General features: G+C 54.6%; 1 protein-coding gene and 1 pseudogene across 1 annotated transcript; both read right to left on the bottom strand.

Annotated features, from left to right (window-relative positions):
- Positions 1-1,573: 1,573 nt before the first annotated feature.
- On the bottom strand, positions 1,574-3,648 carry LOC127186620 (keratin, type II microfibrillar, component 5-like). Its single transcript, XM_051142876.1, has 3 exons — positions 3,480-3,648; positions 1,908-2,125; positions 1,574-1,792 (listed from the first exon to the last, which is right to left on the bottom strand). Exons 1-3 carry the CDS (start codon positions 3,573-3,575, stop codon positions 1,753-1,755), a joined length of 354 nt encoding a protein of 117 aa, XP_050998833.1. The 5' UTR covers positions 3,576-3,648; the 3' UTR covers positions 1,574-1,752.
- A 5,803-nt stretch (positions 3,649-9,451) lies between these two features.
- LOC127186618 (keratin, type II cuticular Hb1-like) lies at positions 9,452-14,629 on the bottom strand (annotated as a pseudogene).
- Positions 14,630-16,134: the final 1,505 nt, after the last annotated feature.

Genomic DNA, 16,134 nt, shown 5'->3' with positions numbered 1-16,134 from the left:
CAGATACCTGTCCCTCAGGCGCCAAAGCAGGAAAACACTCTGGCACTTAACTGCCTTAAAAGGCGGCTGATGCTGGGCCTCTGGCTGATGACGCACACACGCGCACCCCACCCAGAGACGTGGGGAGCAGGAACTATTGTTCCCAAGACACAATGATGACATAATCCTTCTCGCAAGGGAAAAAGAATGTGAATTCTCAGACAGACTCTACCCTCTAGCCAGCATCGCTCAGCCCACCCCCACCCCCACCCTCAGAAAGCTGTCTCTCGTCCAAGTGCAGTCGCCTTGTGAAAACTCAGATCAAAAGTATCCCTTGGGCCTGCAGGTAGACGTAAGGATGCTTCCCTGTGGGCTCAGCGTGTTGCTCCTGGCCTGCCACCATCAGCTCCTGAATTTAGAACGCAGGCCTGGGCCACCCAGTTATGTCTATCTTGGCCCAGCGTCAACCTGAGCCTGGCTCTGTGTGTATATCGAGGCAGCAGAGCTGGGGCTTCCTTCTGCCACTCTGTTCTTCATTCCTATTTGTTTCTGTGCCTGTGCCCGGCCCCCGGAGAGCAGGGCGAGTAACAGCTATTCAAGAAGGTAGTGGGTGTGGTGCACGCTTGTAACCTCAGCACTTGAGGTGCTGAGGCAGGAGAATTTGAATCCGGTCCTGGGCTACACAGGAAACTCCATGCCAGTTGCACAGTGAGACCCTGTCTCGGAGAAGGGAGGTCGGGGACGGTGCCTGGACGGTAGGTCAGCAGTAGAGCACTTGCCAGGCATGTGCTGGTCACTGGGTTCTATCCTCAGCTCCAAAGCAAGGACTGGGGGAGTGAAGGAGTCGGTGAGAGGACGGGGGAGTCTCCTGTCCCTCTCTGTCCCTCTGCCAGGAGAGTTGACTGTGGACCCAGGCACAGTCTCTCGCTTTCTCCACCCTACAAGTCACCTGCTCCATCATAAAGACCCGGCTTGTACAATAACAAGTCACCCAAAACTAAGTCACCTTACACCCACACCCCGTCAGGAGCCATGGGGTAGCCCGGAAGTCAGGTCTAGACAGGCTTCGCTGCTTAGCCACCATAGGATGTTTTATTAAAGGGGCAAACCTGGAGAAAAAAGGGGGGTGGGATAGGGCAAATCAGAGGGGCAGGATGCAAGGTTCAGGTAAGCCACAGGCCATGTCTCCAGGACGGCACCAGCATCCCATCTGTGGAAAAGGGAATCTGCGACAAGAGAGCCAAGTCTTTGTACAGAAGGGTGGGGGTTTTTTTTTTCCCCCTAGTCTTCTTCAGAGGGAAGGGTTCAATACTCCCGGGAACCTAGGCCCCCAACACAGCCAGCCGAGCTGCAGGGAGCGCAGCCACCACCGGGGGCGCTCATGTCCAGGCTACGGGAACCAACTCCGGGTGTCTGTAGCGGGGAGGAGGTCAGGCCTGGACCTCCAGTGACTTCGCCGCTGCAGGGAGCTGTAACGAAGAAAGAGCGTGCAACGTGAGAGTTATGAACGAAGGGAGGGCTCAGGGAAGCCTCCCGCCCCATGCCTGCCAGGGAGGCCCACAGACAGACTTCTCCAAGGAAAATGGACCCTCCTCAGCACCAGACACAAGGTTGGGCTCCCCCAAAGGAGTCCTCTAGACCAGAGTGCACACAGAGAAACACTCCCTAAGAAACAGCCCCCTCCAACCCCAATCTGCACAGAGGCAGATAAACCTCTTCTGCCTGCACAGGGGACTGAGGGAATGAGGGGACGGATGTCCCACCATCCCCAAGTCACTTACCCACACTCCCTGGCCCAAGTCCCAGACCAAGCCTGTGGCAAAAAGAAGCAACAGCTAAGTCAATCTACCTACCAGGGTCCCCAAGACAGATGCCTCCCAGACCAGACAGAGCCTTCCAGCCTGCAGGCCTAGTCCCCATTCCCTCACCTCCTCTCCTCGCCCTCCAGCAGCCTGCGGTAGGTGGCGATCTCGAAGTCCAGGCCGAGCTTGACAATCATGAGCTCCTGGTACTCACGTAGCTGCCGGGCCATGTCCTGCTTGGCTCGCTGCAAGGCAGCCTCCAGCCAGGCCAGTTTTCCCTTAGCACTGCCTGAGGCCACATCCTGCAGGGCCTCCAAATCTTTGCCTTTCTCCAGTTCACAAGGCTGGGAATGAAGGGAAGAGGAAGCTGCGACCCTTTAATACAGTTCTTTATGTTGTGGTGACCAACCCTCCCCACCCCCCAGCAACCATAAAATTACTGTGTTGCTATTTCATAGCTGTAATAAATTGTAAGTGTCTAATATACAACCTCCAAAAGGGTCACGACACACAAGTTGAGAACCACTGGTCTAGACCATCAGATTTTAAAAAAAACAACAACCTTTGCCCAACCAGTGCACTCAAGATGGGCAGTGGAGCCCACCAACTGGGATGGCTAAGAACTCTGTCTCAACGGTGGCCTTCCTCACACGGAGTAAGGGGAAGGAAGTATCAAACGTCCTTCCTCAAGACAACCGTGGTTGGCGCTTCATAAGGAATGAACAGAGTCTGGAGGTGCAAGTCTGCAATCCCAGCTACTCAGGAGGCTGAGGCAGGGGAATCAAAAACCCAAGGCCTTCCTAGGCTCCGGAGAATTCGAGGCCAGCTTGGGAAAGTCTCAGAGGCCTCATGCCGCACTGAAGAAGGACAGAGGACTGGGAAGTGACTCAGAAGTGCTAGCCTACTGTGGGGGCTTGTTTCTCTGTGTTGTTTGTGTGGGTTTGCTCGCTTGTTTGGGGACAGTGTCTCCTCACTATTTTAGACCTTCCTGGAGCTCACTGTGCAGCCCAGACTGGCCTCAACAGGAAATTGTTCTGCTTAGGCATTCCAAGCACAGGGATCAGAACTCTGTTTTACATTAGATTTGTCAGCAGTAGGCATAAGGCCCAGGGCTGGGGTACCACAGGCAAACTCTTGCTCAAGAACCAGAACACGCTCATATAAGCCTTGTTGCTCAGGCTCCCCATCAGCTTACTATACAGCACAGGGTGGCCTGCAGCTTGAAATCTTCCGGGCTCTGGAGCTACCGGTGTGTGCTACCACACCCACTTTGCCTTTCACAGGTTTAAGGGAAAACTGGAAAAATGAGTTTGACTAAGGCAAAAAACAAAACAAAACAAAAACAACAGTGACATTTAAATATATATTAATATATATTATGTGTGTATATATATACAAATACATATAAAGGGAAGAACAAACATATGTATTCATAATACCCTCTTTGTTAATTGTCTCTCCATGTAAAACAGTCCAGGCAAAGGAAGACATGAGCTACACAGGCATCCAACAGTCCCGTGCACATGCGTGCACACACGCGCGCGTGCACACACACACACACACACACACACACACCACCTCTTCCACAGGATGAGGGGATCTAGAGAAAAGGTAACGGGTGACAGCACATCCCCTGCTCTGCTCCCCACTCCCCATGCCCCAACCCCAATGTCTCCCCTGACTCTGAGCACCACCCACCTCCGTCCTCAGCTGCTGGATAGCCTGGTTAAGCCTGTTCAGGGCCTCCTTGCTGTGCCTCGGGGTCTGCACACACTTCTGCACGGTGGCCTTCATCTCCTCACACTGGGATGGGGCGGCAGAGTAGAGGGGAGATCAGGGAGGAGAATAGAGGCTAACGCAGCCCCACCCAGACACGGTGTCCCTGCCCAGTCCTCTCCTCCAGCGAGCATCCGGCTCTCCACCCTGTAACTGGCAGAAGTCAGTGCTCTGTCCCGGGATGGTATCTGTCCAGGGGCTTTGCGAGCTGGGCAACCCGAGACTCACCCCTACAACAGGAAGAGGTCACTGTGGAATCAGGGCTCTGAAGCTTACACATATGACCATCGCTTAGGAAAACCCATGGTAACTCCTAATGTTAAAATACATCACACTTAGTATACTTCTGGATATGTGTGACATCGGGTGGGGTGTATACAGCATTGGTGTGTGTGGTATGTGTGTATGTGGTCGGTGTGTATATTGGTGTAGCACTGGGAATGGGTTGTATGTGTGTGTTCGTGGGTGTGTACATGTGTCATGTATATGTGTGTATAACTGTGTTATGTGTGTATCTGTGGTGTGTGTACATGTGGTGTGTGTGTGCACACACAGGAGCACTTCTGTGTGTATATACGTGTGCTTTGTGTGTGTGTGTACATGTGGTGCTTGTGTGTATATGGTTGTATATGTATATACGTGTGTGCAGGAGCACTTGTGCATGCATACACGTGTGTGTACGTGTGTTGTGTGTGTATATATGTGTTTTGTGTGTGTGTGTGAAAACAAGCATGCCATGGCGAGCATGTGTTGGTCAGAGGACAGCTTTTAGAAATCAGTTCTCCTCTTCCCTCGCATGAGTCCTGAGGATAAAACTCAGGTCCCGCGTCTTGGCAGCAAGAGCCTGAACCTGCTAAGGCATCTCACAGCATCTCACAGCACCTCACAGCATCTCACAGCACCTCACAGCACCTCACAGCATCTCACAGCACCTCACAGCATCTCACAGCACCTCACAGCACCTCACAGCACCTCACAGCACCTCACAGCACCTCACAGCATCTCACAGCATCTCACAGCACCTCACAGCATCTCACAGCATCTCACAGCACCTCACAGCCAATCTCACAGCATCTCACAGCACCTCACAGCACCTCAACATGCATCTCACAGCATCGCACAGCACCTCCAGCATCTTCACACAGCACCTCACAGCACCTCAGGCGGAAGCTGTGCACAAGCAATCTCACAGCATCTCACAGACATCTCACAGCACTCAGCAGCATCTCACATGCAACCTCACAACAGCACCTCACAGCACCTCACAGCATCTCACAGCACCTCACAGCACCTCACAGCACCTCACAGCACCTCACAGCACCTCACAGCACCTCACAGCACCTCACAGCACCTCACAGCACCTCACAGCACCTCACAGCACCTCACAGCACCTCACAGCACCTCACAGCACCTCACAGCACCTCACAGCACCTCACAGCACCTCACAGCACCTCACAGCACCTCACAGCATCTCACAAGCAGCTCACAGCACCTCACGCAGCACTCACAGAACCTCACGCACCTCAACATCACCTCACAGCACCTCACAGCATCTCACAGCGCTCACAAAAATCTCACAGCAACCTCACCAGCATCCGTCACAAGCATCTTCCTCACAGCACCTCACAGCACCTCACAGCACCCCACAGCACCTCACAGCACCTCACAGCATCTCACAGCACCTCACAGCACCTCACAGCACCTCACAGCAATCTCACAGCATCTCACAGCACCGCACCTCACACACAGCACTCATCACACATCATCTCACAGCATGCTCACAGCGACCTCAGCATCTCACAGCATCTCACAGCAGCTCACAGCATACAGCGCGCACAGTGCACCAGCATCACTCAACGCACAGCACACTCACAGCAGCATCACAGCACTCACAGCATACAGCATCACAGCACCTCAAAGCATCACAGCACCTCACACTCTCACAGCACCTCACAGCACCTCACAGCACCTCACAGCATCTCACAGCATCTCACAGCATCTCACAGCATCTCACAGCATCATCACAGCATTCCTCACAAGCACCGTCACATGCCACATCAACAAGCACCTCACAGCATCTCAACAGCATACTCACAAGAACCTCACAGCAAGCACCTCACAGCAATCTCACAGCATTCTCACAGCACCACAGCCTCACAGCACTCACAGCGACCGTCACACAGCACCACTCACAGAGCACTCACAGCATCCTCACAGCACCTCACAGCATCTCACAGCATCATTGCACAGCACCTCACATGTCATCTAAACAAGCAGCACCTCACAGAGAAGCAATCACAGCATCTCACAGCACCCACATCACAGCACTCAACAGCACCTCACAGCATCTCACAAAACGTACACGCACCTCAAAGCACCTCACACTCGCCTCACAGCACTCACACATATCACAAGCAACCTCACACACAGCAACCTCACAGCACCTCACAGCATCTCACACAGCACCTCAAACAGCACCTCACAGCATCTCCACACCATCTACAGCATCATCACACAGCAGCGCTCACAGCACACACAGCATCTCACAGCACCTCACAGCACCTCACAGCACCTCACAGCATCTCACACACATCTCAGCATCTCACAGCACCTCACAGCATCTCACAGCACTCAACTCACACATCTCACAGCACCTCACGAGCCATCTAACAGCAGCACCTCACAGCACCTCACAGCAACACCTCAACACCAGCACCTCAACAGCACCTCACAGCATCTCACAGCAATCTGTCTACAGCATCTCACAGCATCTCACAGCATCTCCAAGGCACCTCACAGCACCTCACAGCATCTCACAAGCACCTCACAGCACCTCAACACACAGCATCTCCAAGCTCTCACAGCACCTCACAGCACTACATCACCTCACAGCACCATCACATCACGCACCTCAACAGCAGTCTTCAAGTCATCCGCACAGAAGAAACGACCCGTCATTCACAGCACTCACAGCATCTCAAGCACGCAGAGGTGCAGTCTCACCAGCACACCTCACAGTCACTCACAGCACCTCACAGCCTCACAGCACCTCACAGCATTCGCACAGCATCTCACATCACAGCATCTCACAGCAACCTCACAGCAGTCTCAACAGCACCTCACAGCACATCGCAAGCAACCTCACAGCATCTCACAGCATCTCTACACAGCACCTCACAGCACCACCTCACAGCATCTCACAGCACGCACAGCTCCACAGCATCCTCACAGCACCTCAAGCAGCTCCAACTCAACAGCACCCCTCACACATCGCACCACCTCCACAGCAACATCACAAGCATCTCACAGCACCTCACAGCATCACCTCAAAAAACAGCATCTCACAGACACCATCTCACAGCATTCTCACACCTCACAGCATCTCACAGCACCTCAACAGCACCTACAGCACCTCACAAGCACCTCACAAAGCATCTCACAGCACCTCACAGCACACAGCACTTTTTCTCACAGGCACCTCACACAGCACCTCACAGCACTCACAGGCATCTCACAGCAAATCTCACAGCATCTCACACACATCTCACAGCATCTCACAAGCCTTCACAAGCACCTTCACAGCATCTCACAGCAACCTCACAGCACCTCGCAATCTCACAAGCAACACATCTCACAAGACTACAGCATCTCACAGCACTCACAGAGCACCTCACAGCATCTCACAGCACCTCACAGCACTCACAGCGACCTCATACAAGCACATCACATGCAGCCTCAAAGCATCTCAACAGCATCTCACAGCATCTCACAAGCAGCCTACAGCATTCACGCACCCACAGCACCTCACAGCAGCAACAGCACCTCACAGCACCTCACAACACAGCATCTCACCCATCTCACAGCATCTCTCAAGCACCATCACAAGCACCTCACAAGCACCTCACAGCATCCAGCACCAAACAGCATCTCACAGCACCTCACAGCAGCACACACCGGTGCACACAGCATCTCACAGCACTCACAGCATCTCACAGCACCACACAAGCAAGCACCTCCAGCATCACAGCACCTCACGGCACCTCACAGCACCAGAGCAAATCACAGCACCTCACAGACACTCGCACAGCATCTCACAAGCACCTCTACAGCATCACAGCACCTCACAGCATCAAGCGCATGCTGTGGGACATCAGGATCTCTCACACAGCACGGAACAGGCATCACAGCATCTCACAGGGCACCGACAGTCAGCAGCAGCAGCAAGCAATCAGAGCACCTCACAGCACCTCACCAAAGCAGCATGGCCTTTCCCTTCAGAACCCTTTTATAGCTGGGCCACTGCCAGAAAGAGCTGCCCAGTCTGCGGGAGGGTCTTTCCAGGAAACACCCTCACAGATATGCTCAGAAACAGCTTTTCTAGTTGATCCCAGAACCACTTAGGCCAACAATCCGTTCGCATCCCTACACTGCACTCACTATGTACTGGCAAATCCCCGACGCTCGGAGCATGCTGAGGTTGTGCAGCCGGATTGGGAAGGAGGAGAGGGAGAACCGGAGCTCAGCAAGATGGGAGAGTTGACGGCAGGGCAGCCCAGTAGTCCGTCAAGGCCCGGCTTGGCTGGCGAGAGCAGAGAGGTTGACGGGAGGTGGCAGAGAAGTGGCCCGTCCAGGCTGGAGCTCAATAAGTTTCTGAAAGAGTCAGAGAGGGCCGGGGCTCCAGACCAGGAGTCTGGACACACACAGGCCTTGCTTCTCAGCTCCGTGATGCCTGGAACCTTCTGGCACCCTCTGGGGGCTCCGTGATGTCCTGGTGTGAGGGCTGGCAAGAAGACTCACACACTCTGGAGCCCTCTGGAACCCTCTGGGGTCTCTGTCTACAGACATGGCTGGCACTGGCTTGACTGTACCTCTGACAAAGGCCTTTGTTCAGGCCACTCTGTCCTACTCCCTCAGTGGTTTTCACTGTGGTGGCTTCTATTTCTTCTACATCTTCTGAGCGCTGGGAGTTGAAGTTTAGAGATGCACTCAGCTGTAAAGTGTATGTTCGGGGACAAGTCTTAATGCCATAGGACAGCTGTGCTGGTCCAGCCTCTACTTGCAGGACCCTCATCTATGAAGGAGTCTGGTGGCCCTTCATCGATTTGGACATTTCTCTGCACACGCTTGTGACCTCTGTTCATGGATACACACTTAATAAGAGGCCGCTGGTGGCTCTGATTCCTGGGAGACATTTTGCTTTATAGTCTACAAAAGGGCAACAACTAGGAAATGCAGACAGTGTTTGCTTGTGGCAGGTCCTGCCAAACCCGTTGCACACGTGTGTAATTGCTTTGCTTTCCTCTCCCATGGAGCCTTGAGTTGGGGATTTGTTTTGTCACCTCTGTTTTAGACTTGTGCAAACAGGTACAGAGCGAGCAAGCACATAGCCTATGTTCACTCAGCTTCCAAGAGGCAGTCCAGCCTCCACCACCCGGCTGTGGTTTGCTGTGTTTGGGGCAAGGCAGCAGCTACGGCAGGGCTCCAAACCCCAAAGGGACTCCGTGAAGAAAAGAAAGCCAAGTCAAAGTTTTTTTGCTTGTTTGTTTTTAAGTTTTATATCATGCCTTTAGGACCCCAGTAAACCACTCAGACATGAGTCTTCCTCACCGGATGCAAGCGATGCTCACACAAGCTTCAGGTGCTGGAGAACGCAATGTGTATTGCCCAGAGTCTGCAAAAGTGCTCTGGCTGTTTTCTCAAAGGCAGTGGTGGCTCAGTGAAATGAACACAGGACTCACACTGCAGATGCATCCTTCTACTAAGAGACAGCCCCCTGCCCCAACCATTGCTCATCTGCCCCAGGGACAGAGACTGTCCTGGAAGCTGAGCTTTTGGGTCCATGTGATGTGCACTCCTTAGAAGGCTGACAGAGACACACAAGGCTCAGAGTTGACTACATTAATTTATTGGAAACAGAGAGAGAGAGAGAGAGAGAGAGAGAGAGAGAGAGAGAGAGAGAGAGAGAGATTAGAGACGGGGTGGGGGTGGGGGGAGCTGTGGTTTTAGCTACTGGCTCCCAGGTAAGTCAGGGTAGGTGCTGTCCCAGACCTACTCTCCAGACTCCCCACCTTGAGCTCCAAAGGGACTTCTAGAAGCCAATATTTGCTTCTGAGAGCAGGGGCTTGTCCAGGGAGACCAGAGGGACCGAGGGTGAGAGGGTCGCGTCGAAGTGAGCAAGTGGCTGAACCTCTTGCTCCAGGTCCCAGTACTGGGAAGCCAGAGATGGCTCAGGGAGGCAAAATGCTACATGGGTGAGTGCAGCGCCTAGCATTTACGGCCACAGGACACAGTTGAGCCACAGGGCGCACACAGGCCTGTGCTCACTGCCAAGTTCCCGCTGCAGGGGGCGCTGCAGACACTGCCGCTCACTGGCCTGGAGCCTGACACGCACAGGTCCCCGCACACGACCCCTCCTCGGGAGCTGCTGACACCTGCAGATCCGGAAGAATGAGTCAGAGCAGGGGTGGAGAGGTGGTAGCCAGGGAAGCCGCCTGATTTCTGAAGGACCCCGTTTCCTGGCCCTGAACCCCTGGGTTCCTGGTCAGACCCCTTCCTGTGAAGCACCTGCTTCTAGAAGGGTCTTTTTGTCTGATCCCAAATTTCTCCTGCTACTCTGCCGGTCTCCGCTTTGCATTTAGCTCCCATCTAAACACCTCCTTTCACACTCTGGCCGCTGTCACATGCAGTAAACCTGTCCACACCAAAGCCCCCAATACTTACAAACATTCACAGCTCCTACACCTTCACACAGCCTGGAGGACGACAAGAGAGAACTTATGCAGCTCAGCATAGCAGCAAACACAGCCCGCACCCCCAACCGTGTCCTACATGTCAGAATTTGCCCTCAAAAGTCAGTTAGAACTCGGCCCCTTATAAACACGGCCCATTGTAAACAGCCTCAAAGGGACCAATGGAAGTTTCCACTGCCCGAGTCTGGCTATTGGCTAGCTAAGGGCAAAATGGAGTTTGGCTCCTCTGGGAGGGACCCACCTCTGTTCTTCACCCTCCAGCAGGCGCTTGTAGGTGGCGATCTCGATGTCCAGCCCCAGCTTAGAGTTCATCACCTCCTGGTACTCCTTGAGCAGGCAGGCCATGTCCTGCTTGGCCTTCTGCAGGGCAGCCTCCAGCTCAGCCAGCTTGCAGCGGGCATCAGCCAGGGCGGCCTCGCCCTGCTGCTCAGACTGGGTCACAGCGCCCTCCAGCTTGGTGTTCTGGGGACACAGAAGAGAATGGGGTAGCTGGTGGTCCCTGGGTCTCACTGTCCATTATCAGCATGTTATCCAGTCTTTCCCAGCAGCTGGGAACATTCTAGAAGCAGCCTCTTGCCTTGTTTACATGGGTCAACCTGAGTGGTTGTGATTAGGAAATCTTGCTTTGCAAACAGGTGGAAGACTAAGTGGTAAGATCCAAGCAGGCCACGTGCTGGCCGTATGGCCCTGAGGAGGCATCCAGCCTCTCTGGTCCCAGCACAGCTGACCCATACACACCTGGCACTTGGCGTTCTCGATCTCGGCCGTCAGCCTCTGGATCGTGCGGTCAGCTCGTTATCTCATCCCTGGTGCGGCGCAGGGTCTCCCCGTGCCGGATCACCGTGGCCTTCATCTCCTCGCACTGGGGAGATGGGGGGAAAGCAGAGAAGCCCATGAGGCACAGGGACGCAACAGGGACCTGTCTGAGCACACTGCCAGACTAGTGTGCAAGACGCACAGTGCTCAGCCTGGGCTGCCCTCCCTCAAACCCAAGGGCTGTCTGCAATCTTCTTGCCATCCTTGGGGTGCAAGAAGCCTCTTCTGACAGACCCCCAGAGTCTGCCCCTGTTGTGTCTGGAGGACAGATGTCCTGACCTCTCACTCACCTTGGTGCGGTACCAGGGACTCAGCTCTGCCCGGCTGCGGGCTGGCAATGTCATCATACTGAGCCCTTGATCTCAGCTATGACACAGTCCATGTTCAGGTCCCGGCTGGTTGTCCATTCTTGACGATTGACGGAGGTGTCTGAGATGTGGGAGTGGAGGATGCGGGGTCTCCTGCAGGAGGAGGCAGACAGCAATCAAACACTGTTGAAGATTCAGCCTAATCCCACACGTGTGTGCCAACCTCTCAGACCTCCCCTGGTCCGCACAGGATTTCACAGCCTTGGCGCAACTGTCTTCAGGCTACCTGCCAGGCTTCACCTGGATGCTGCCCCTCACCTCCTCATACAGTTGCCTCAGGAAGTTGATCTCCTGGGTGAGTGCCTCCACGTTGGCCTCCTGGTCTGACTTGCGCAGGTAAGCACAGTCCACATCCTGGGAAAGAGGAATGCGTGAGCCACTTCTGAGCCCGTCCTGTGCAGCACAGGTAGAAGGACCCGTGTTTCTGTGTGAAAACTGCCTCTGCTTCTCTTCCCAGCATGCACTTGGCAGCACCTCTCTATGGAGACGCTTCCTGCTTCCCAGGCCTGGCCCCAGGCCTTGTCCCCTTTTTTCTCCTGTCGATTCTGCCTTGCTCCAGCAAGCCTCCCAGATGGGTTCCAGGCTGTGCCTCTGGAGCCTGCCCTGACCCCAACGTTGATCTCTGGTTCTGTTCCATCATTCCTCACACTCTGGGTTGAGTCCTGACTTGTGGAGTAGGAAAGTGGACCACACAGTTGTTCAATGGAGAACAAAACCCAGCAGTTCTCTTTGTACCCCAGCCACAGGCTAGACCCTCTGAAACAGGACATGGCAGCAGAGGTCAGTGCGGCCACCCAGTGCATTGCAGTCTAGGTAATTTGCCCTTGTCGCAAACCTGACATGACATGTATTGGGTTGCTTCCCACGGAATGCCCCATCCTACATGGAGAAGCACACACCCCTGCCCCCTGAGGCTGGCACCAGCTACTCTCCAGGCACAGTGTCTGTCCCCCTCAGATCTCTGTGCTGCTCTGCCTCCCACACCCCTGCTGCTCACCTTCTTCAGGGCCACAAACTCATTCTCGGCTGTGGCTCTCAGAGAGACTTCCTCCTCGTACCTGACGTAAAGGAAGGAGAAGTCACTCAGGGAAGGGGAGTCTCTCAACCCCATAGTCCATGTCAGAGAGAGCCGGGGTGGGGGGAGGGGAGGAGCCTTTACAGCAGACCGTGCCAGCCCCACCAAGGACTTTCCGGTTATCCAGGGACCTCTCTCCATTTGAGTTTGGGGAGGCTTGTCAGCATTCTGGCCAGTGATGCTCTGGGATCAGCTCAGGAGAGGAATGAGGCTTAGCCTCAATGTCTTGTGGGAGGTGGGTACCATGGGTTCTGGGGGATTGTAGCCCAAGTCCTCCTTCACTTAACACCCAGTTTTATTCCAGCTGCTGAAGGACATGGAAACCTAGGACTGTGCACCTAAGGCTGTGGACTTTCTGGGTGTTGGCCCTGGCCCTGCTCATGCCTTAGCCTGTACCTACTTCGTTGTCACAGTGCAGGGGATGAAAGTGGAACAGTAAGAATGCCCCTGAGTGTCCTCCCCTAGAGGGAAGTGGCCAGAGTTGCTAGACTGCCTGCAGCTCAGCTAGATGGAGCTTGACCAAAGACACTCAGGTCCTCTCTTCTAGACAGAAATTTCATAGATTCCATATGGCTAGCAATGCCCTTGCTTGGGGGATGCACGCCCTCATGAAAACAATCTTATTTCCTGTGCCTTGAGCTTTGAGCTAAGCAAAATCCTCTGCCAGTTCCCCACCCAGAGCCCTCACCTTTTCTTGTGGCCCTCCATGGCCTCCTGCACACGGTTGAGCTCGGCAGCCAGCCTCCCGCTGTCGGCCTCCACACACTCAGCATCCTTCCTCAGCGTCTCGATGTAGCCCTCGAACAGGGGCTCCAGGTTGCTCTCACAGCACTTGCGGTTCTGGTAGAAGTGCCACTTGGTCTCCAGCAGCTTGTTCTGCTGCTCCAGGAAGCGCACCTGTCATGGCAGTGAGAAGGGGCTCAGGGCCAGATCTGGGGTGGTGGGAGAGGGTGGTGGAGGGAGAGGGGCTCCGGGAAGGATCCCAGCTCTCCAAGATTCCCTTCTCTTGGCCCTGCCTCAGCTTCCCCACGTGGAGAGAGCACAAGGAACGGTGTCAGTGCCCACACTCATGAACCCAGGCAGCCACTTCAGTTGCCCTATGCTGGGCTCAGTGCTCTCCTCAAAGCTAGGCAGGTGGGCAGGAGCCCCCACAAGCCCAGCACCCATATTCTCACATCCCAGGATGAGGGAGCTGACTGGCACGCAGTCCAGGGAGATGGCATTTCACCAGGCCATTTAGAGGAGCTCACTAGGTGGGCCTCTTGCCCCTTCCTCCAATGCTCTGCACCCCCTCTGTCAAGCTGAAGTGCAGCCATTCCTCACTGGGCAGCCAACAGCTCCATGTGGAAGTCCCCTGGAGCTCCCTGCAGGCAGTTTGTGCACAGCGAGGCCATAAACCCTGCTTCTCAGGACTGACAGGTCCTTAGTGCGCCCAACCTGGGCACACTTCTCCCTTGGAGGACTAGGGTTCAATGTGAGGAGGTCTCTCTGCCTCCTGCCCCTCAGTGCCAGCCTTTGGCCATGCACATGCCGGGCTCCAGGGTAAGGGTCTGAGACGGGACACCACCTTGTCGATTGAAGGCCCGCGAAACCTGCTGGTTGAGGCACTTGATCTTGCCCTTCCTCTCCTCATGCTTCAAGCACTGCGCGTTGGGGTCGATCTCCAGGTGAGGGGCCGTGAGAATGGCTCTCGTTGGACAAGAGACGGTGGTTGATGCAGGGGGGCTGGGCCCGCCAGAGGCCCCCAGAGCGGTACCGAAGCTTGCGTCAGCAGGAGCCAGAGCGGAAGGCCCCGCAGACGCTGCGGCTGCCGAAGCCCCCTGAGAGTCCGCGGTAGCAGGAGATGCCCCTGTAGGGAGCTGCGGAGATGCAGCAGCGTCCTGGCCTGGGTCCGCAGGCTGAGGCACAGCTGAAGGCGCGGCCACAGAATCCTGATCCGCAGGTCATTGTGCTGTTGAGAATGTGCTGCAGGGTTCTGGGTGGGAGCTCTGGAGTCCTGGTCGAAGCTCCAATGTGCCGGTCCAGGTGCCGTGGTCCTATTTATGGCAGGTTCTTAGGGGTTTGGCTAAGAAGGTGGTTGAGACAATTGGACTTTATGGGCTTGGGCGGTTTAGCCCTGTCCAAGCCTCTCTAGAATATGCTTTAATGGTAGAGTGGCCAGCACCCTCATCTTTGTATCCAAAGCTGCGTCAGCCTGTGCCTGGGGCACTTAGCAGGTCACATCTTCAAAGTGCCTGAGGTGGGGCATGCGCACTCTGTGGCATCAGGGAGCGCAGGGTAGAGGGGAGCTGGGAATGCGATGTGGGTGCAGTTGTGCCTTTTGTGTGTGGGGAGGAAGGAACCCAAGCCAGGCTGGGGAGTGAGCCCTCAGACCCCATAGACTTTGGTCCACAGTGGCGGGGGGGGGGGCCCTCCATCAGGGCTGTGCACGCTGGGAATTGCTTTCCAGACTACCCAGTGCCTCAGATCTGCCTCTTAAGTCCTTTAAAAGCTGATTGGCGTTTCCAGAGTGTATGGCATGCAGTCCTTAGGGAGTTCAGCGCCCTGACTCCTCAACTGAATCCAGGGTCGTGAGCAAACTGGTTCTGCCCACCCCTTCAGCATACAATTCTTAAAATATACAGGTAGTTCTTTTTTTTTTTTTTTTTTAAACATGCAAGAAAACCAACGGCAAATCCAAAAAAGCACTTACAACCCATTCCACATTCAATCTCCGTTAGACTCAGAACTTTAGGCTGATTGATTGCTCCATATGTGTGGCAGTTGACATTTCAGTCAGTTGAGCCCCCAGCTTTCTGGTTTTGTTGTGGACATCTGAGCCCCTCACTGCCTATGTGGGAATGATGCCTGTTTGCTGCTCAACACAGGAGAGGAACAGGCACCGCTGGGCAAAATCCTGTGAGGCAGTGCTGCGCGCTGAAGGCTTGGCTCCTTTACAAGCCAACCTTTGGGACAAAATCAGTCACAGTAAATGTTGTGCAGTTCTTGCTGCATCGGGTCAGGAGGCCTGGCATGTCAGTGTGTGAGTTTGAAGTCGGAATGCTTGAGAATTGTTCCCCCTTTACACGGGGCGAGGACTCCACCAGGAGCACACACCTTGCTTTGCTAAGAGTGCATCCCTTTGCACGGGGTTACCTAGTGTGTGGTCATCATTATAAGCAGGAGATGCTCGCCAGCTCTTACCTCAGCCGTCCTCAGGATGCACCGTTCCTCTTGTTTTACAGAAGAGGGGTAGAGGCTCAGACAAGTTGGGCAGTTTGCACAAAAGTCTCCTACCGGCCGAGTAGTAAACTTGGGGACGTGCTAAACCTTCACCCTCATAAGTGTGAGGGCCAACTCCTCATTTCCTACTCTCTGAGGGAGTTCCAGAGGGTAGGGGAGTGGTGGCTGGGGCAAATATCTGTGCACTTAGACAGTGTAAGGAAGACGACAGAGTCAGTGATGGGAACAGGTTGAATGGGAGGGTTCAGTGGGGTGTGTGAGCTCAGGGATGTGTGGGGATGGCACGTGGCTGAGATGCGGCTTCGTGGATGGGAGCATGGACAAGGCCACGGATAGCACCAGTTTTA

This window comes from Acomys russatus, unplaced genomic scaffold (assembly GCF_903995435.1).
Source record: "Acomys russatus unplaced genomic scaffold, mAcoRus1.1, whole genome shotgun sequence".
Lineage (NCBI taxonomy): Eukaryota > Metazoa > Chordata > Mammalia > Rodentia > Muridae > Acomys > Acomys russatus.
This window is presented reverse-complemented; position numbering and strand designations above follow the sequence as displayed.